Source organism: Pecten maximus, chromosome 19 (genome assembly GCF_902652985.1).
Source record: "Pecten maximus chromosome 19, xPecMax1.1, whole genome shotgun sequence".
In the NCBI taxonomy this organism is placed as follows: Eukaryota; Metazoa; Mollusca; class Bivalvia; order Pectinida; family Pectinidae; genus Pecten; species Pecten maximus.
This window is the reverse complement of record NC_047033.1, coordinates 28,404,716-28,428,405: the sequence shown is the minus strand read 5'-3', so window position 1 is coordinate 28,428,405 and position 23,690 is coordinate 28,404,716. Positions and strand designations below refer to the sequence as shown.

Sequence of the window (23,690 nt, the reverse complement as noted above, 5' to 3'; positions counted from 1 at the left end):
GCCGGAAATTCCCAACAGTCTTTTGTGTGTGTTTTTTTTTAATGGTATCGACCTTTGGCTCAAAATAAGTCCATTGAACATTTCCTCTTTCTTTTCTTATAATAACATTAAATCCGGTTGTAGTTTTACATACGAGTTATATACTTATACAAGAATGATATACATGTATACTCGTGTATATGTTTTGTTTGTGCCAATAATAACCGACCCGAAGTTTAGCGTTAAATGGGTCGATACATTTAAATATACATTGTTTACTAATTCGCCGCGCGCCTGAACAATGGATATAAGAAATGTAGCTGATTTAACGCTAGCTTATAGTATTACCTAGTCACGTGTCCGGACTTAGTTAGACTGGTTACCTGTCGGTTTACCTGTATTTGTGGTGTGTTACCTGTGTGCGTATGTTACCTGTACAAAGTGAGAGTTTCTACCTGTACAGATGTACGTTCAGGTGAGATGAGGATCGCGTGAGGATGTCGTCTGTCGGTGTACAAAGCGCGGGAAGCGGCAGACAAGCAAGGTATGTACATGTATACCCCCAGTAACTTTACCTAGCTCCGCCATCGCTGTTGACGGGTGGCGATTTAAGTTTTATCTACCAATATAAATCATATATATTATACGTCACAGTTGGCCCCGGGACCTCCACGTGCCCCGTCTCCCGGGACAAACGTCCTCTCCTCTCGTGAGACACTCGTCCCACTTCACCTATATCTCAATTTCACAGGTATGCAGTACTGTAGATCGAGTACTTTACCCCTGGGACACTCCTTGACCATCCCCACCCGTACACCCACCCTCACCCCACCCTTACACCCACACCCATCCCACCCTACGAAAACATTTCTCGATGGAATCATATTTTCCAAATCGAGATCCGACATAATGCGATATACCACACAATAATATTGCATTTGGTTGTCACATATGCTATAGACTTATATAACAACATACAAACACCGCCTAAGTTAAGCACAGTGGCGTATACGTATACGGTAGATACTATTACAGAACGTTGACATTTTATAGGCTCTAAAAGTCTCGCTCAGCGAAACTTAAATATAAAATCACGAGAATCTATATTCATTAAGACTTCCTGCAACTGTCAGGAAATAGTACACGTATTCTATGTTTTTAATGGGATTTTTTTTTGTATTGAAATGTATACGTATATTCCTAAATACTATATCCATTATCCAAATACTATAAAATACTCTGAATTACATGTATGTTGTACAACTAATTTGAATGTATTAAAAAATGCTATGCGCTTTTCTCCATTTTATTAAAGAACCATTTCAGTCTCCATGTTAGATATGTCAGTGCTATCTATTGTCTAATGTCAATAATTTGTGGATTATCTGGTGTTGCTACTATATCGAGTATAACGTTTAACTTCTGTTCTGTTCATAATCGTGTATAGACCTTACCCCCCTCATGAACTCAACCAAATAAAATGTTAACGCAATAATATGTTGTACATATTTTTTCATTATCTTCGTGTTTAGAGGAATAGACAGTAAAACTATCACACAATGTATGTTTGTTTGCTGTGTCTACTGCCCCTTGAACATTCAAAGTCATTTTGAGGCGGGATCTCCTCGTAGTAGCTGGTGTATACCTCACTGAACTACTTATGGGAGACCGCCGTATGTCCTCAAATGGGATAAAGTGGCAGACGTTTCTCAGCTTCCGGCGAAACACGAACCGATACGTAGGTGTGTGTCAAACTACGCACCTCAGATCTTCATCTCAGGATACGTAGATCAACGCTTTAAGTTTGTGAATCCGGACATTTTTAGTTTGTGTGTGGAGTAGAACCTTGTTAGTCTGGACACTTTGGTTTGTGTGTGGAGTAGAACCTTGTTAGTGTGGACACTTTGGTTTGTGTGTGAAGTAGAACCTTGTTAGTCTGGACACTTTGGTTTGTGTGTGAAGTAGAACCTTGTTAGTCTGGACACTTTGGTTTGTGTGTGGAGTAGAACCTTGTTAGTCTGGACACTTTGGTTTGTGTGTACAGTAGAACCTTGTTTGTCTGGACACTTTGGTTTGTGTGTGGAGTAGAACCTTGTTAGTCTGGACACTTTGGTTTGTGTGTGGAGTAGAACCTTGTTAGTCTGGATACTTTGGTTTGTGTACAGTAGAACCTTGTTAGTCTGGATACTTTGGTTTGTGTACAGTAGAACCTTGTTAGTCCGGACACTTTGGTTTGTGTGTACAGTAGAACCTTTGTTAGTCTGGACACTTTGGTTTGTGTGTGGAGTAGAACCTTGTTAGACTGGACAGTTTGGTTTGTGTACAGTAGAACCTTGTTAGTCCGGACACTTTGGTTTGTGTGTACAGTAGAACCTTGTTAGTCTGGATACTTTGGTTTGTGTGTACAGTAGAACCTTGTTAGTCTGGACACTTTGGTTTGTGTGTACAGTAGAACCTTGTTAGTCTGGATACTTTGGTTTGTGTGTATAGTAGAACCTTGTTAGTCTGGATACTTTGGTTTGTGTGTACAGTAGAACCGTGTTAGTCTGGACACTTTGGTTTGTGTGTATAGTAGAACCTTGTTAGTCTGGATACTTTAGTTTGTGTGTACAGTAGAACCTTGTTAGTCTGGACACTTTGGTTTGTGTGTACAGTAGAACCTTGTTAGTCTGGATACTTTAGTTTGTGTGTACAGTAGAACCTTGTTAGTCTGGACACTTTGGTTCGTGTGTACAGTAGTACCATGTTAGTCTGGACATTTTGGTTTGTGTGTACAGTAGAACCTTGTTAGTCTGGACACTTTGGTTTGTGTGTACAGTAGTACCATGTTAGTCTGGACATTTTGGTTTGTGTGTACAGTAGAACCTTGTTAGTCTGGACACTTTGGTTTGTGTACAGTAGAACCTTGTTAGTCTGGACACTTTTGTTTGTGTGTACAATAGAACCTTATTAGTCTGGACACTTTGGTTTGTGTGTACAGTAGAACCTTGTTAGTCTGGACACTTTGGTTTGTGTGTACAGTAAAACCGTGTTAGTCTGGACACTTTGGTTTGTGTGTACAATAGAACCTTGTTAATCTGGACACTTTGATTTGCGTGTACAGTAGAACCTTGTTAATCTGGACACTTTGGTTTGTGTGTACAGTAGAACCTTGTTAGTCTGGACACTTTGGTTTGTGTGTACAGTAGAACCTTGTTAGTCTGGACACTTTGGTTTGTGTGTACAGTAGAACCTTGTTAGTCTGGACACTTTGGTTTGTGTGTACAGTAAAACCGTGTTAGTCTGGACACTTTGGTTTGTGTGTACAATAGAACCTTGTTAATCTGGACACTTTGATTTGCGTGTACAGTAGAACCTTGTTAATCTGGACACTTTGGTTTGTGTGTACAGTAGAACCTTGTTAGTCTGGATACTTTGGTTTGTGTGTACAATAGAACCTTGTTAGTCTGGACACTTTGGTTTGTGTGTACAGTAGAACCTTGTTAGTCTGCATACTTTGGTTTGTGTGCACAGTAGAACCTTGTTAGTCTGGACACTTTGGTTTGTGTGTACAGTAGAACCTTGTTAGTCTGGACATTTTGGTTTGTGTGTACAGTAAAACCGTGTTAGTCTGGACACTTTGGTTTGTGTGTACAATAGAACCTTGTTAATCTGGACACTTTGATTTGCGTGTACAGTAGAACCTTGTTAGTCGGGACACTTTGGTTTGTGTGTACAGTAGAACCTTGTTAGTCTGGACACTTTGGTTTGTGTGCACAGTAGAACCTTGTTAGTCTGGACACTTTGGTTTGTGTGTACAGTAGAACCTTGTTAGTCTGGACACTTTGGTTTGTGTGTACAGTAGAACCTTGTTAGTCTGGACACTTTGGTTTGTGTGTACAGTAAAACCGTGTTAGTCTGGACACTTTGGTTTGTGTGTACAATAGAACCTTGTTAATCTGGACACTTTGGTTTGTGTGTACAGTAGAACCTTGTTAGTCGGGACACTTTGGTTTGTGTGTACAGAAGAATCTTGTTAGTCTGGACATTTTGGTTTGTGTGTACAGTAGAACCTTGTTAGTCTGGACACTTTGGTTTGTGTGTACAGTAGAACCTTATTAGTCTGGACATTTTGGTTTGTGTGTACAGTAGAACCTTGTTAGTCTGGACACTTTAGTTTGTGTACAGTAGAACCTTGTTAGTCTGGACACTTTGGTTTGTGTGTACAGTAAAACCGTGTTAGTCTGGACACTTTGGTTTGTGTGTACAATAGAACCTTGTTAATCTGGACACTTTGATTTGCGTGTACAGTAGAACCTTGTTAATCTGGACACTTTGGTTTGTGTGTACAGTAGAACCTTGTTAGTCTGGATACTTTGGTTTGTGTGTACAATAGAACCTTGTTAGTCTGGACACTTTGGTTTGTGTGTACAGTAGAACCTTGTTAGTCTGCATACTTTGGTTTGTGTGCACAGTAGAACCTTGTTAGTCTGGACACTTTGGTTTGTGTGTACAGTAGAACCTTGTTAGTCTGGACATTTTGGTTTGTGTGTACAGTAGAACCTTGTTAGTCTGGATACTTTGGTTTGTGTGTATAGTAGAACCTTGTTAGTCTGGATACTTTGGTTTGTGTGTACAGTAGAACCGTGTTAGTCTGGACACTTTGGTTTGTGTGTATAGTAGAACCTTGTTAGTCTGGATACTTTAGTTTGTGTGTACAGTAGAACCTTGTTAGTCTGGACACTTTGGTTTGTGTGTACAGTAGAACCTTGTTAGTCTGGACACTTTAGTTTGTGTGTACAGTAGAACCTTGTTAGTCTGGACACTTTGGTTCGTGTGTACAGTAGTACCATTGTTAGTCTGGACATTTTGGTTTGTGTGTACAGTAGAACCTTGTTAGTCTGGACACTTTGGTTTGTGTGTACAGTAGTACCATGTTAGTCTGGACATTTGGTTTGTGTGTACAGTAGAACCTTGTTAGTCTGGACACTTTGGTTTGTGTACAGTAGAACCTTGTTAGTCTGGACACTTTTGTTTGTGTGTACAATAGAACCTTATTAGTCTGGACACTTTGGTTTGTGTGTACAGTAGAACCTTGTTAGTCTGGACACTTTGGTTTGTGTGTACAGTAAAACCGTGTTAGTCTGGACACTTTGGTTTGTGTGTACAATAGAACCTTGTTAATCTGGACACTTTGATTTGCGTGTACAGTAGAACCTTGTTAATCTGGACACTTTGGTTTGTGTGTACAGTAGAACCTTGTTAGTCTGGACACTTTGGTTTGTGTGTACAGTAGAACCTTGTTAGTCTGGACACTTTGGTTTGTGTGTACAGTAGAACCTTGTTAGTCTGGACACTTTGGTTTGTGTGTACAGTAGAACCTTGTTAGTCTGGACACTTTGGTTTGTGTGTACAATAGAACCTTGTTAATCTGGACACTTTGATTTGCGTGTACAGTAGAACCTTGTTAATCTGGACACTTTGGTTTGTGTGTACAGTAGAACCTTGTTAGTCTGGATACTTTGGTTTGTGTGTACAATAGAACCTTGTTAGTCTGGACACTTTGGTTTGTGTGTACAGTAGAACCTTGTTAGTCTGCATACTTTGGTTTGTGTGCACAGTAGAACCTTGTTAGTCTGGACACTTTGGTTTGTGTGTACAGTAGAACCTTGTTAGTCTGGACATTTTGGTTTGTGTGTACAGTAAAACCGTGTTAGTCTGGACACTTTGGTTTGTGTGTACAATAGAACCTTGTTAATCTGGACACTTTGATTTGCGTGTACAGTAGAACCTTGTTAGTCGGGACACTTTGGTTTGTGTGTACAGTAGAACCTTGTTAGTCTGGACACTTTGGTTTGTGTGTACAGTAGAACCTTGTTAGTCTGGACACTTTGGTTTGTGTGTACAGTAGAACCTTGTTAGTCTGGACACTTTGGTTTGTGTGTACAGTAGAACCTTGTTAGTCTGGACACTTTGGTTTGTGTGTACAGTAAAACCTTGTTAGTCTGGACACTTTGGTTTGTGTGTACAATAGAACCTTGTTAATCTGGACACTTTGGTTTGTGTGTACAGTAGAACCTTGTTAGTCGGGACACTTTGGTTTGTGTGTACAGAAGAATCTTGTTAGTCTGGACATTTGGTTTGTGTGTACAGTAGAACCTTGTTAGTCTGGACACTTTGGTTTGTGTGTACAGTAGAACCTTATTAGTCTGGACATTTTGGTTTGTGTGTACAGTAGAACCTTGTTAGTCTGGACACTTTAGTTTGTGTACAGTAGAACCTTGTTAGTCTGGACACTTTGGTTTGTGTGTACAGTAAAACCGTGTTAGTCTGGACACTTTGGTTTGTGTGTACAATAGAACCTTGTTAATCTGGACACTTTGATTTGCGTGTACAGTAGAACCTTGTTAATCTGGACACTTTGGTTTGTGTGTACAGTAGAACCTTGTTAGTCTGGATACTTTGGTTTGTGTGTACAATAGAACCTTGTTAGTCTGGACACTTTGGTTTGTGTGTACAGTAGAACCTTGTTAGTCTGCATACTTTGGTTTGTGTGCACAGTAGAACCTTGTTAGTCTGGACACTTTGGTTTGTGTGTACAGTAGAACCTTGTTAGTCTGGACATTTTGGTTTGTGTGTACAGTAAAACCGTGTTAGTCTGGACACTTTGGTTTGTGTGTACAATAGAACCTTGTTAATCTGGACACTTTGATTTGCGTGTACAGTAGAACCTTGTTAGTCGGGACACTTTGGTTTGTGTGTACAGTAGAACCTTGTTAGTCTGGACACTTTGGTTTGTGTGTACAGTAGAACCTTGTTAGTCTGGACACTTTGGTTTGTGTGTACAGTAGAACCTTGTTAGTCTGGACACTTTGGTTTGTGTGTACAGTAGAACCTTGTTAGTCTGGACACTTTGGTTTGTGTGTACAGTAAAACCGTGTTAGTCTGGACACTTTGGTTTGTGTGTACAATAGAACCTTGTTAATCTGGACACTTTGGTTTGTGTGTACAGTAGAACCTTGTTAGTCGGGACACTTTGGTTTGTGTGTACAGAAGAATCTTGTTAGTCTGGACATTTTGGTTTGTGTGTACAGTAGAACCTTGTTAGTCTGGACACTTTGGTTTGTGTGTACAGTAGAACCTTATTAGTCTGGACATTTTGGTTTGTGTGTACAGTAGAACCTTGTTAGTCTGGACACTTTAGTTTGTGTACAGTAGAACCTTTTAAAACCGGACACTTTGGTAATACACTTTAATTTGTGACGTATTTACTGAGTACACGTATTCTCTTACGATGTATATAACGGTTTACATGGATTCTTTACAGTAACGAGTCTAGTAGGAAGTTGTAAGTTATATATACAGCAAACTATCCATGTTGTATACCCAACTCGGACTACCTACACAGTATACACAGTATCATCTACCTCCCACACAGTTAAACACATCAGACAACGTCAGGTTTAAATGACTCGGACATCCATACCTGTTCAGGTGTGGTAATTAGAGAGAAATAGGTACCCACGTGCCAGTACTTAATTTTCATTTGCCTTTTAAATTAAATTGAATGGTTCCAAAAGGATTGTAACCACAGGTTCCAAATGTATAGAACTGATTTTATAAATGAATTTTAAATGTAGGTATGTTGTTGTATTCATGGGTTTTATAAGTGCAGTGTAATTTGATATATTCAGTATTCAAACCAATAGCTTCAACACACAGTATATCATAGCGTCAGCACACAACGACACAATATATCATAGCGTCAACACACAGTGACAAAATATACCATAACGTCAACACACAGTGACAAAATATATCATAGCGTCAACACACAACGACAAAATATATCATAGCGTCAACACACAGTGACAAAATATATCATAGCGTCAACACACAACGACAAAATATATCATAGCGTCAATACACAGTGACAAAATATATCATAGCATAACACACAGTGACCAAATATGTCATAACGTCAACACACAGTGACAAAATATATCATAGCGTCAACACACAGTGACAAAATATATCATAGCGTCAACACACAACGACAAAATATATCATAGCGTCAACACACAGTGACAAAATATATCATAACGTCAACACACAGTGACAAAATATATCATAGCGTCAACACACAGTGACAAAATATATCATAGCGTCAACACACAACGACAAAATATATCATAGCGTCAACACACAACGACAAAATATATCATAACGTCAACACACAGTGACAAATTATATCATAGCCTCAACACACAACGACAAAATATATATTGTGGAAAAGATGCTATACACTGAACGAGTCCCATTGAATTCGATCACCCAATGGAATACCATTAGTCTGTAAGTTCTCGGGGTCCACGGTGTGGAAATCTAGAAGTTATGTCCTTAAAACGGACCTAAACAAGTATTAAAATATGGACATGGATGTGAATTGAGCCTGTATTTAATAGATTTCGTAATTTGAACAAAAAATAGTTACTGAATAATTCATACCTTTCTGTCTGAAAATCACAATAAGGTCATTGATATACCGTCTTGAGATATTTTATTCTCGATCTCCATTTAAAGTTTATTTTTTATTCCGTTATCATTTTCTCTGTATTAAATGTAACTAGTTTGTGATGGAATGACAAGCAGTCCGTGGCACAGGGGCCTGATAATTCGATACAGTGTAGGTAATTTGGACCTATTCCAGGTTGTACGTGTAAAACACAATTTCATCACTATAACTATCATGGACGCTGAGGGGTCAGACTGTACTGAGTTTTAATCTAGCCTCTGTAAAAAATATGGAAAGGTGCTACATATACCAGGAGAGTTCAAAATACACCTTTACTGGAAAAACTCTCAGGTCCCTGTGATACCGTTATGATAGGCCCAAATATGCCTACACCAAACAAATTTTTAGGTCCCTGTGATACACATTAGGATAGGTCCAAATACGTCTACACCAATTTTGGGGCCGCGGTGGCCGAGTGGTTAAGGTGTCCCGACACTTTATCACTAGCCCTCCAACTCTGGGTTGCGAGTTCGAAACCTACGTGGGGCAGTTGCCAGGTACTGACCGTAGGCCGGTGGTTTTTCTCCGGGTACTCCGGCTTTCTTCCACCTCCAAAACCTGGCACGTCCTTAAATGACCCTGGCTGTTAATAGGACGTTAAACAAAAACAAACCAAAGTCTACACCAAACAATTGTGATACATATTAGGTTATGCCCAAATACGCCTACAATGGGACAGATTCTCAGGTCCCTGGGTCCCTGTGATACTCATTAGGTTAGGCCCAAATACGTCTACACCAACAAATTCTCAGGTCCCTGTGATATTCATTAGTTTAGGCCCAAATACGCCTACACTGGGACAAATTCTCAGGTCCCTGTGATATTCATTAGTTTAGGCCCAAATACGCCTGCATTGGGACAAATTCTCAGGTCCCTGTGATATTCATTAGTTTAGGCCCAAATACGCCTACACTGGGACAAATTCTCAGGTCCCTGTGATATTCATTAGTTTAAGCCCAAATACGCCTACATTGGGACAAATTCTCAGGTCCCTGTGATATTCATTAGTTTAGGCCCAAATACGCCTACACTGGGACAAATTCTCAGGTCCCTGTGATATTCATTAGTTTAGGCCCAAATACGCCTACATTGGGACAAATTCTCAGGTCCCTGTGATATTCATTAGTTTAGGCCCAAATACGCCTACACTGGGACAAATTCTCAGGTCCCTGTGATATTCATTAGTTTAGGCCCAAATACGCCTACACTGGGACAAATTCTCAGGTCCCTAGGTCCCTGTGATATTCATTAATATCAGGCCTAGATACGCCTACACTGGGACAAATTCTCAGGTCCCTGTGACTAGCATCATTAACCAGAGTAACATAATTCATACCATCTCAGAATATTTAAGAGCTTTATTTTACGTTGTAGCAAATCTTATTTCAATTTCGGAATCGTTCTCATTTCCCCATTTTAACATTGTCAATTGTAGTTGATATCTACACTAAGGCGAAACAATGGTATCGTGGACTGAAGTGTTTTCTTTCGAGGTAGTATTGAAAGAAAAAAATATTCGTCATACTCTTACTAAGACTTGATGTACATGTAGTAGAAATAGAGGCTAGTATTTTTTTCGGCATAGCCGTATAATATTCTTTTGCCCCCGGATATGACGCGACAGTGTCGTTACTGGTCATGATGAAGTATGGGATTGGTCAATGTAGCGGAAAATGGAAAAATGCAATATTGCAGTTAAAAACGAAACAAAATTAAGATTGAATGCAGCTGAATAAGTGGATGTATCTTTTCAAATGACAGATTAATAAAATTATATTCCTGATTCAAATGTAGTCTTATTATCACCAAAAATGATTCAAAGTGATATAATTTTTTTATCCGTGCTGAAATGCATTTATTAATTAGTTCGTTAATTTATTTCACCAGCAGTTTTACATTATAACCACCAGCATTAAAACTATGCCGTTTATCTTTTTTAAAAGATATTTCTTGTTTTTCTATAAAAACTAACCAAATGCAGACACCTGTGGTTAATGAAAATCCAATACTCGGTCATGGCCAAACACAGTACATGTTTTATTTGTTTTTGTAGTGATGTCATCCGGAATACCTCAGTGTTCTGGTGGGGAAAAACAGAAAAGGTCCGAGGTATTCCTGATAATGTCGATCACACAATGAAACCTTTTTAGCGTTAAATACACGCACACGGATTAAAACTTTTATACTGCGAAATGAATAAATCATAAATCCAATAACAATATTGATTCACGTGTCTAACTCGATATCGCTACATGTTTCCGTCAAAATATCGATAACGACTGACGTGTACGGTTAATTAACGGTTAATACATAATCCGGTATTGTGTCGACAGGAGATTTAAACAGGCATTGTTAGCTTTGAATACACAAAACGTAAACATTTTCGTTTGTGACAAACTCACAAAAACTTTATCGGTGAATAAATCGTTAATTATATGGTTAAATTTAAAGGCATGTCAGAGGAAAACATGATTTTGCCGAGTTTAAAATAAAGATTGTAGAGTATAAGTATTTCAATACGTCTTTTAAATTTGGTTTAAAGCGTGCTCCTCGCCAGTCTTTGTGTCAGATTTCCACCAACCCCAATGGAAGTTGTCATAGTGTTAAATTCTACTGCCATTGTTCATGCTCAGTCACACAGCAGCGTTAAAACCCCGGCAGTGGCCCAAGTACCATTAACTAACCTAATCACAGTTACCCAGACTAGCGAGTTGTCTAAAACACGATACTTAATGGTTCTGTTTTTACCATGATCAGTCTCGACGCCCGGGACTCCGTGATAGATAACCCTAGGTTGGGGTAACAGGGTGTTTGTTACCAGCGAATCCTATCTGCACTCTGATTTGTTGTGTGTGTTCGACGGAGGATTGTTGTTTGGTGTGTATTTAAGGATATCTGGAGAAACACCCTAAATTGGATTCACCAGGACACAGATAGGACGTCCTAATTAGGGTTGACAGTATATCTCGGACAATAGGATGAACGGATGGTACCCGGATAACAGACGGAATATCGAGTCGAAGAAATAGCAAAAATAGTGTTAGAAAGCTTACGGACATCGGACGGACCTGGGCCGTCAATAAAAATATTCTGTGTTAAGGACACCGCACGGACTTGGTCCGTCCTAAATAGGATTAACGACAGACGACAGTTTATAGGATGTACCGGTTCAGCTAGTTAGGAGATAACTACGTCACACACACGAGCATGGCAGTCAGTACGGGACTTTGTTTAGCTTTACCGGCTATCCAAACTGACCCGTTCGACGGTCATCATACCCTCAGGTAATACTACAGGTCACGTGACACCCTCAGGTAATACTACAGGTCACGCGACACCCTCAGGTAATACTACAGGTCACGTAACACCCTCAGGTAATATTACAGGTCACGTGACACCCTCAGGTAATACTAAAGGTCACGTGACACCCTCAGGTAATACTATAGGTCACGCGACACCCTCAGGTAATACTACAGGTCACGTAAAACCCTCAGGTAATATTACAGGTCACGTGACACCCTCAGGTAATACTAAAGGTTGACGTGACACCCCAGGTAATATTACAGGTGGACGTGACACCCTCAGGTAATATTACAGGTCACGTGACACCCTCAGGTAATATTACAGGTCACGTGACACCCTCCGGTAATATTACATGTCGACGTGACACCCTCAGGTAATATAACAGGTCACGTGACACCCTCAGGTAATACTAAAGGTTGACGTGACACCCCAGGTAATATTACAGGTGGACGTGACACCCTCAGGTAATATAACAGGTCACGTGACACCCTCAAGTAATATTAAAGGTCGACGTGACACCCTCAGATAAATTTACAAGTCACGTGACATCCACGGATAGTGCTGCCGCTTTTCACAATTTCTACACAGTGGACCTTTTCTTAACACCACTGGCTTCCTATTTTTAAATTGGTGGCCTCCATGATCTTTACACTTATCCTCTCTGAACTCATCTGTTAAGACACCTATATTCTAACATCTGTTGTAAGCTATTTATTCGCCGTGGTACTGAATATCGACTTTGGCTCAACACAAGTGACCTTCAACCTGAACTGTGACCTTTGATTTACACATTGCTTACCTATGTCTACTTCACTGATCTTTCCTGCATCCCGATATGACCTGGTGCCCTATGTGGATACACCTTTGACCTTTGACCTTTGATTTATCGGATGACCTTGTTATATTCCCATCTTTTCTGTTTCAGATGGTCAAAAACGGCAAGAAGTGTGCAGGGAGAGAAACGCCCCACAGTAAGTAGAGAGCGCTCATTCGTCGATGATGAACAGGAAGTAGAGCACGTGATTCAGTACCGTCTACCACGTATCAGCGTGTCACGTGAGGAACTGGACAATGATCCGCTCGATGTTGACGAGAAGGTGTTCAGTCGCTATGGCTACGAGCAGACGGTGAGGATTCCAGAATTAGGTCCTGTCGTCCGTATGATCAATCCCCCACAAACATACGTTCAGACAGACAGACAGGCCAGCATGCTTGTGCCGAGGTTCAAACATGCAGCAATCACTCCTCGACGGACACCGTGGACAAGCCGGGAACGGACGGATGACGGAGTCAGCAGGTTGGTAGACGTTTTGTGCGGGAGGGTCTTCATAATCACTAAGCTGTACTTCCGCCTTAGCAACGGTTGCTATGATATCAAGACGATGCGAGTCGTCAACATCTTGTCCTATAAGACATTATCTGTCTGTTACCGCGTAAACAAGCTTAATTGGTCACGTGGGCATCTAATTGTCGGATTGTTTGATTGTTTGTTTGTTTGTTTGTAAGTTTGTGCTCGGAGTAAACCAGAGACGGCCTATACTAAAAATAAAATATAGGTAAATGTAGTTCAACAGCTTCGTATGGAAATCGATTCCGTCATTTTCATGAGAAAAACAGTTTTTAACCTCCATTGAAAAATATCGCTTCTGTGGCAGAAAGGGAAACTACAACATAGCAAGATGGGACATTGGGAAGGATGTGCGGGTTGTGGAGATGGTAGTAGGGGTGGTAAAGCTCTAAATTAATTAAATTTTAAAATGAAATATATATCGTTGTATGATTCTGAACAAGGGGTGCGGTGTTCTAATGCTTGGACGTTAGACGACCAGTAAAATGAAATCAAGTAATTCTAGACGCTCCTCACACTTTATTTATCCTTGGCGGATTCAGCCTTGTTCTTTTTATGCTTCCTTCCACTGCCACCCAGCGGAGACACCGAGTTATAGATCTTGAGATATATCGCTCTTAATGCAACCTAGCAGAGACACCTATTTATATATCTTACTGCCACCTAGCGGAGACACCGATTTATAGATCTTGAGATATATCGCTCTTACTGCCACCTAGCGGAGACACCGAGTTATATATCTTACTGCCACCTAGCGGAGACACCGATTTATATATCTTACTACCACCTAGCGGAGACACCGATTTATATATCTTGCTGCCACCTGGCGACAACACTGAGCTATCGCTCTTACTGCCACCTAGTGGAGACACAGATTTATAGATCTTACTGCCACCTGGCGACAACACTGAGCTATTGATCTTACTGCCACCTAGCGGAGACACAGATTTATATATCTTACTGCCACCTAGCGACAACACTGAGCTATCGCTCTTACTGCCACCTAGCGGAGACACAGAGTTACCGCTATTTATTTATTTATCTTTTTATCATTTAAAACTTAGAGAACACGGCCTAATTCTTCAAGTGCGAATAAGTAAATACGGAACGAACCTTTGGCTTGCGAAGATGGTGGCTCTTGATGAGTCATCTGCCATATATGTATTTTGGAGCGAATTCTATCTATGTAAATCGGGAACTTTGGGGAATTCTCTTTCTTTTTAAATATCAATCTTGAAATCTTTGTCTGAGGTGAGAGTTTTATTTCTATATCACGTTACATATTAATTTGATGGATTGACAGCAAAAAATAAGATAAACAAACCATATATTTGGTATACATGTTCTTACTTATGTAATCAATAAACTATGACACATGTTTTCCATTTTCTGCACTTCTTTATGCGTAAGTCACAGAGCAGTGAGGTGTGTGACATGGTTTTAACCAGTTTGTGTATGTCAACAAAGCTTAATCCTTCAACGGCAAATGCATGAATACGGATTGAACCCTTGGCTAGCGAAGATGGTAGTTCTTGATTGTAGTTTTATTTTACAATGTAACAACATTCGAAAAATTCGAAACTATATTGACGAACGTCTATGGTTTCGGCATCTACCCGAAGGAATTTAACAGCATTTATAAAATTGAAAGATATCGCTAACGTCAAGTTTAAGTAGGCGTATAGATTATAAGTATTTTATCAAGATCCGACCGAAAAATGTCTCCAAATATAGTAACGATAGATCTGATTCCTGTGAATATGTTAGGCTTGTGTACTTCTTGAACCGGCTCGACCTCGAGATCAGTCGAAAGATTATCAGAGGCGATACAACCAGGCGACGCTCGGAGCATAGGCGTTTGTCAAGGGTCTGAAAATTACTTTGGTGAATGTCTAAATATCTATCATATAATATTTAATTATATATTCAATGATTTGAAATAGTTTTATTATCATTGTGTTTGGTTTATATTTATATAAACATCGATTTTAATGTATCGATGTTACGATGTGAAATAGAGGTGTGGTTTTGATCAGACTGGCCATTGTTACATGTAATTGGTCCGGTGTAGAACGCCTGTGTCAGTGATAGGTACTAAATGTCGAAATCCAATTAAGTATAACGACAGGTGGATGATCGCATTGTGGTGGTGTTTCATGATCTGTCATTAATCAACAGAAATCAATTAATATTCGTGTATATCTGAAGTGTTTACCATACTTCAACGTCTGCCGTAACCACACACGCCCCAATAAGAGTTGAGATGTATTGTTAAATTTATTAAATGAGTTAACAAAAAATAAATGTCTATAAGCTCATTATGTATGTATATTAAAACACGTTAGGTTATACTTATATATTGTAAAACTTCCCACATACATGTATTCTTACGATGCCATCTATATAATTTTTTTTTCAAATTTTCTATAATTTCTTATTGAATTTCATTAGATATATATTTAGTGTATATATGCAAAAGAAAATATAATAGAACACATTGCTACGGTTTCAGAGTAATGAGCAGCCACAAGTTCCGGTCTGAGTCAAGCAAACCGGAACCGGAACGCAGCCCTTCGCCGCTAAGTCGGAGTGATTCTCCCGCCAAATCTATCAAGAGCATTCACTGGATGCTTGGTAGCACCAAACATCCTTTGTTCGACCATAAAGTAAGGAATCTATTGTTATATTGTCACGTGTTTTCCGTAACATTCTGACCAAAGTTTCGAATCGAATTCTTCAGTTGAAAAGGGACCGCGGTGGCCGAGTGGTTAAGGTGTCCCGACACTTTAACACTAGCCCTCCACCTCTGGGTTGCGAGTTCGAAACCTAAGTGGGGCAGTTGCCAAGTACTGACCGTAGGCCGGTGGTTTTTCTCCGGGTCCTCCAAAACCCGGCACGTCCTTAAATGACCATGGCTGTTAATAGGACGTTAAACAAAAACAAACAGTTTCAGTTGAATCGCTCCGATTCGAAACTTTGGTCAGAAAAATACGGAAAACTACGAACTGTCCCATCACATAGGAGGCATGGGTATGACTAGATTATAGTATATCATATGCTCACAACTATGACAAATCTATATAATAAATACTTTGTCAGTGCCCTACCTCATTGTATGCTTTCTGCACTGGTGACCGCCATTTTTCATTCGACACTTCAAAACACATCATCATGACAATTAGAAAAGAAAGAAATATTGTGGTTTTGGAAGGTTTTTTTCATCTCCAGTTCGAGAACGGTCCATATTGATTAATTTGTGTAATTGTATAATGATCAGACGGTTGACTACAAACCATCTGGAATTGCACAACGATTTTTAGAAATGCATTCACGATATGTTTATAAAGAGCAGATTGTTTTTGGCTACAATGAAGGATAAAATGTATAGGTGATTATTAATTTCTCAACAAACTACTGGTCTTTACATGTTAGATGAAAGTACAGCTATATGTCCAATAGGTGGTCGTGTGACACAGTGGTAACACGCTTGCTTTTCACCTAGGCGGCCGGGGTTCGATTCCCCGATCGGAGGTGAAACGGTATGGGGTCACCTGCCCGACCACGTGGGTTTTAACCGGTTTCCTCCCACAGTAAGGCCTCTCACGCGCTCCCACAAGGCCAGCAAGAGTGATTTATATAAGTTCGTATAACTAATTTCACAATTGTTGTAAAATAAATAAAGTTTATACATACAAGTATAAAGACGACATGTAGAGGGCACTTCACTATTAAAGTATACATGTATAACATTATCCTTTCTTTTTGTAGGGGCGCAGTCGATACCAAGGTCCATTCTCACGAGAGTTCACCGTGACTTGTATTGCCCCTTCCAATTGGATGCGGATGAAATGGGGACGGTCTCGGACCACTCTGGTGCAATAATAGACACTAACGCCGAGAGTGATCTGCCCTTACCACACCCAGATCTAATAGTTAATGTTCGGAGGAGTAAGACACGTGCGTGGGGATATATGACGAAAAAAATGTCACGTGATAAAAGATGATTTTATATATCACGAGATGTTACAACCTTTAATGGTTCGTGTATTTGATGACGTCAGAGATACTTTTTCGACCCATCAGTCATCTTGTGAATTTTATTGGTTATTATTACAAAGGGGTTGAATTCCCAATATGATGACTAATAACGTAACTCGAATGTGCCTGCTTACTCGACTTTCGGTATGATTTCGATATTCTTAATGGCGTCGAGGGAAATTTGCCTATATAACGCCAATGAGAAGCGATTTCTACGTCAAGTGGTTCAACAAAATCATAACAGCTTCCGGTCACTGACCTGAAGCGATTGTCACAACTCGGTTAATTCCGTAACTTCCGGTACTGGTGTAAATGGTACCGGAATCAGCCGAGACAAGACGATTGGACATGATTTAAGGGAGGTAACTGTTTCTCCAATTAATATCTCAGAGCGGCAATTTCTCCTGATTCGAACTCTTTCCCGAGAAACTGAATCCATTTCTTTTTATCGCCGGAGGAATACCCGTCATGTGTGTATTAACTAATTTCACGTTAACTTTCATTACTTTTTTTTCGACTAGAAAGTGACTTGAATTTTTGTTAATGTACTGTTATGTTCTGCTTTTCATGTGAAACTGAGGCGAATCCTCTTTTTGTGTGAAAGACATGAATTATTTATTCAACTGTATACATGTATTTTTAATGTAGCCTTAACATCTCGAATTAATTCAAAAGAAAATCACCAGATCAGTGCTTGATGTTCTTGGGAAATTCCAACGTGAATTCGTCTTTAAGAAATCAGATAAAATATACATGTAACATCACACTCATTTTAAAACTTACCTGTGGTCACGGATAAAGTTTTGCGTATACAAATAATACTAATGCTGAAGCGTTACAGAAGTGATGAAAATATTGCATTTAACATCTTTACCGATCTGATTTAGTTTATGACACGTTGCATGAATACCTACATGTATCATCAGATGCGTTTATGTCATCAGGAACGTCAAATAATCTCCATTCACATTTTCAATCTGTAAAATTTGTAAAGATCTACAGAAGATTACGTTTGTCATTCATGTAACAGCCTAACGTCATATAAATGTTTGTATCTTGAGAGTGTATCATATGGCACACCACAACAGAGAAGCTTCAAAATGACACTGTTCGAATTCTTATGGAAGTGTTTCATTCGGGAACCTTCGACACTCTCCGTAAACGATTATTTATTACGGAAAGTACCGAAGGTTACCGATTGAGTTCGAAATATTTGTAATAAAATTGCCATGGAGATTAAAAAGTATTAAAAGCTGTTATATATTTCATATAATAAATTCGTATTGTTTAATACAAGTTGTTTGTTTATATTACCGATAGTCAGTCAAGCTCATCTTGAATTAGGCATAACGTCATCACAGAATCTCAAAGTTTTATGAGAAACGCATAGATATTCAGCAAAAGAGATGACGTCAGACACCGTGTTCTTTACAAGGAACTGATATCAATTAGATAAAGAATAATGAAATGAGAAAACAGAAAAAGCGCTTTTGAAATTGAATTTCTATCATTTTGCCAGCATCGACGTATAATACATTCCCTGGCTACGGGTCTTTAATCCAACTTTGCAAATCATCGAAGAAATATACACAGATTTTGAAAAGAAAACCGAATGTATATGCCTTACAGACATGTGTTGAAATCAACTAGTCGTGTAAATTGCTAACAATTTGATTTAAAGATGTATTCGATTTTAAATCGACCAAGAGAGATAACACAACGCGAAGGCGACAGAGCGAGATTGAGAGATTGTGAGAAGGCCCTAACCACAGGAGTTGGACTTTCTATCAATACAAATATATAATAATCCATATAAACAGAGACCTATATACTATATAGGTCTCTGATATAAATAATATGTATACTATGTATAGAACAAAGCTACCAAAGGGGATTTTAATAAAACGCGGGGTATTTTTTCAAATCTAACATTATATGTATATTATTTGATTTGCATTTTTAGGTCACCTGAGACAAAGTCTCAAGTGACCTATTCTAATCCCCTTTTGTCCGTCGTCGTGCGTCGTCCGTCGTGCGTCCGTAAACAATTTACATTTTCGACTTCTTCTCCAAAACCCCTAAACCAAATTCCATGAAATTTGGCAGGAAGCTTCTATGGCTAAAGGTCAACCAAAATTGTAAATTATATGGTCCCCACCCCCCAGGGGCCTGAGGGGCGGGGCTAAAAAGGGTCAAATTCACTGAAAATTCAAAAATCTTCTTCTCTACTCTCAGATATGATGGAATCAAACACTCATCATAGATGGAAGGGTCTTAAGGTGCTTTACCAAAATTGTAAATTTCATGACCCAGGGGTCTCACGTTTGCCCCTGGGGAGGGGGTAAACTTTACTATAGTTTATATAGGGAATCACATTTTTGACTTTTATTTGTTTTATTTCTATTGGAATTCATTCTAATTTGGTTAACATTGTCAGCATGGGATGACAGTTTGATGGCATGCACATGTTGGCCCTGATTGACCCCCAGGGGCTAATGGGCGGGGCTAAAAAGGGCCAAATTGACTGAAATTTCAAAAATCTTCTTCTCAAGACCAAAATAAGGTGGAATCAAATACTCTTTATAGTTGGAAGGGTCTTAAGGTGCTTTACTAAAATTCTGAATTTCATGACCCTGGGGTCTCAAGTTTGCCCCTGGGGAGGGGGTAAACTTTACTATAGTTTATATAGGGAAATCACATTTTTTATTATAATTTGTTTGAATTTTATTGAAATTCATTCTAACTTGGTTAACATTATCACCTTGTGAAGGCAGTTTGATGGTATACACATGTTTGCCCTGACTGACCCCCAGGGGCTAATGGGCGGGGCTAAAAAGGGCCAAATTGACTGAAATTTCAAAAATCTTCTTCTCAAGACGGAAATAAGTTGGAATCAAAAACTCTTTGTAGTTGGAAGCATCTTAAAGTGCTTTACTAAAATTTTGAATTTCATGACCCTGGGGTCTCAAGTTTGCCCCTGGGGAGGGGGTAAACTTTACTATAATTTATATAGGGAAATCACATTTTTGACTATAATATGTTTGATTTCTATTGGAATTCATTCTGATTTGGTTAACATTATCAGCTTAGGATGGCAGTTTGAGGGTATGCACATGTTGGCCCTGACTGACCCCTAGGAGCTAATGGGTAGGGCTAAAAAGGGTCAAATTGACTGAAATTTCAAAAATCTTCTTTTCAAACCGAAATAAGATAGAATCAAATACTGTTTATAGATGGAAGTGTCTTAAGGCGCTTTACTAAAATTGTGAATTTCATGACCCTGGGGTCACACATTTACCCCTGGGGAGGGGGTAAATTTTACTATAGTTTATATTTTTGACTGATTTGTTTGATTTCTATTGGAATTCATTCTAACTTGGTTAACATTTTCAGCATGGGATGAAAGTTTGATAATATGCACATGTTGGCCCTGACTGACCTCTAGGGGCTTATGGGCGGGGCCAAAAATGGTAAATTAAATTAACTGAAATATTTCAAATCTCAGGTGACCGTTAAGGCCCATGGGCCTCTTGTTATTGACGACGGAAGCAGGAAGAAGGCGCTCCGTCAGATCTGGATGTCTATGGAACGGTTCCTGTTCGACATGCGCAACGAACCAGCTTGTAATTATTTGGATAAACGAGTTGAACTGATTTTGTATACTATTAACACGCTAAATTACAAGAACATGTGGACGGTATACAATACGGAAAGTACCGACAATTCCCGATTCGGTTGAGCTTCTTTACCCTATACTAGCTCCCCTCCTTCAGCCGGTAAATAAGATGATCGAAACTATAGTTACCATTATTTGTAATCTGTTTCACCCTTATTTGTCCATCTAGTCATCAAAGCGACATATCCACTTAATTAGTACATTAATTGTGTGCACTACAAACTCATTTCGACCTGGAACATCACTAAACATACATTAAAGGTTCATCAACATTCGAGCTGACCTACACTTGTAACGAACATCGGACGTATTGTTTACCGTCGAGATCAATTATCTTCAAACTGACCATTATGACGTAGTCCCGGTACCACGATTATTACTGTAGATCTAGAGATCAGTAACAAATTGTATTGGCCCATACAACAATCTAGCCCGAGTTTTCTCTGGCCCTGTCACCATGTCTGGTGTAGGCACCTCATTCCCTGAACACCAACTCTGGTAAAGACAAAGGAAGGTGTTTATGTAGGAAGTTCTTTGAAGTAAAGTTATAGTCTGTTTCAATATGGAATACCAACTCAGGTAAGAAATAGGGTCAACTCAGGTAAATGAATCAGCTATAGTTTTCTAAATTCAAAGTACTATCAGAGACCTATATAGGTCTCTGGTACTATCAATCTATCATAGAGATTATTTATATATATAATTAACTACATGTAGTAATAATGAAATGACAATATTATATACATAAATATATGTAATTTCAAAGCACTATGGCTAAATGTATGCTTTAATATTAATAATGACAATATCAAATCAAGATATATAGATGAAAATAAATATAATGATAAATTACTTTCTAAATTCAAAGCACAAATTATAGTAATTACTATTGTTATGACAACATGTGTCGATGATCAACTTAACGTTGACCTGTGTGTTCGACATTCGGTGTATGATAAACAGACATGGTGACAGGGCCAGAGAAAACTTGGGCAAACAAATCATTTGGCACAGAGAAAATATGTCTGGTGTAGGCACCAGACATGGTGACAGGGCCAGAGAAAACTCGGACTAACAACAATCATTTGGCACATTTCTTCACAGCGCCGTCAATAGAAGTTTAATCTAAATGTCCAAAGATAAATATGAAACCAATAAAAATGACCTTGAAAACAAAAATTCTAGGCACGTGATGAATAGGAAATGACAATTCTGCATAAAGTCGTCCCTATGTCAAGCGAACCGACTTTTGGACTTATAAGCTTTTCAAAAACTTACCCTAAAATCTTTTAAGTGGGTTTTGGTGCCAAACAAGTTAAGTCCACTTAATGGTAAACTTCCAAAAACAATCACATTTTTTTTCTGCATGATTTTGCCATAACGTCACTTCTAGACCTCTAATGAATGTATAAACCAAATTAGAAGGGTTTGCGGTGTATATTTTTGGACTTACAAGCTTTCAAATATCTTGCCCCAAAAACTTTAAAGTGGATTTTGGTGCTAAAAAAGTTAAGTCCACTAAATGGTAAAATGCGAAAAAACCACAAATGTTTTCTGCATGATTTTGCCATAACGTCACTTCTAGACCTCTAATGAATGTATAAACCAAATTAGAAGGGTGTGAGGTGTATACTTTTGGACTTAAGAGGCTTTCAAACAAGAGATCCCAGAGGGATCTTGGCGCCCACCATTGAATGATCTTCATAGGTTCCATGTCAGATTGATCTTTTCTCTACTTTTCCCTTCATTTTACTAATCTGTGCAAATTGAGACATCCATCCAGTACTTTTCAAACAAGGGAATCCTAGCTATATAAGAAATCTGAGATTGAATGATAATGGCTGTTTGTTTGCCAGGTTGTTTTCAGGACAGACTGGTCCAAAAATGCAATACAAGGGACCAAGGGGAACCTACTTATGAAATTTGAGAAAGATCCATTCAGTACTTTGAGAAATAGAGATAACAAACTTCAATTGTCAAAATTCAAGATGGCGGTCTGTCGGCCATATTGTTTTCCAATTGATCTCAAAATACAATAAGCATAATGAGGCACCAAGGGGAACCTCAAAATGAAATTTGAGAAAGATTCCTTCAGCATTTTCTCAGAAATAGCGATAACAAACTTCAATTGTCAAAATCAAAGATGGCTGCCTGTCGGTCATGTTATTTTCAGATTGGTCTCAAAATGCAATATGCATAACTAGGCACCAAGGGAAACTTACATATGAAGTTTCAGAAAGATCCATTAAGTACTTTCTCAGAAATAGCGATAACAAACTTCAATTGTCAAAATCCAAGATGGCTGCCTGTCGGCCATGTTGTTTTCAGATTGGTCTCAAAACGCAATATGCATAACAAGGCACCAAGGGAAACCTACATATGAAATTTCAGAAAGATCCATTCAGTACTTTCTCAGAAATAGCGATAACAAACTTCAATTGTCAAAATCCAAGATGGCTGCCTGTCGGCTATGTTATTTTCAGATTGGTCTCAAAATGCAATATGCATAACTAGGCACCAAGGGAAACCTACATATGAAATTTCAGAAAGATCCATTCAGTACTTTCTCAGAAATAGTGATCACAAACTTCAATTGTCAAAATCCAAGATGGCTGCCTGTCAGCCATGTTGTTTTCAGATTGGTCTCAAAACGCAATATGCATAACTAGGCACCAAGGGAAACCTACATATGAAATTTCAGAAAGATCCATTCAGTACTTTCTCAGAAATAGCGATAACAAACTTCAATTGTCAAAATCCAAGATGGCTGCCTGTCGGCCATGTTGTTTTCA

General features: G+C 38.9%; 1 protein-coding gene across 2 annotated transcripts; it reads left to right on the top strand.

Moving 5' to 3' along the window:
• The first annotated feature begins 261 nt into the window (after positions 1–261).
• LOC117317707 lies at positions 262–18,318 on the top strand. 2 transcript variants are annotated; one of them, XM_033872592.1, is made up of 4 exons: positions 262–523; positions 12,762–13,133; positions 15,697–15,850; positions 16,953–18,318. In XM_033872592.1, exons 1-4 carry the CDS (start codon positions 477–479, stop codon positions 17,064–17,066), a joined length of 687 nt encoding a protein of 228 aa, XP_033728483.1. In that variant the 5' UTR covers positions 262–476; the 3' UTR covers positions 17,067–18,318. The 2 variants fall into 2 exon arrangements, with proteins under 2 accessions (XP_033728483.1, XP_033728482.1); XM_033872591.1 differs by lacking the exon at positions 262–523 and adding an exon at positions 11,229–11,817.
• Positions 18,319–23,690: the final 5,372 nt, after the last annotated feature.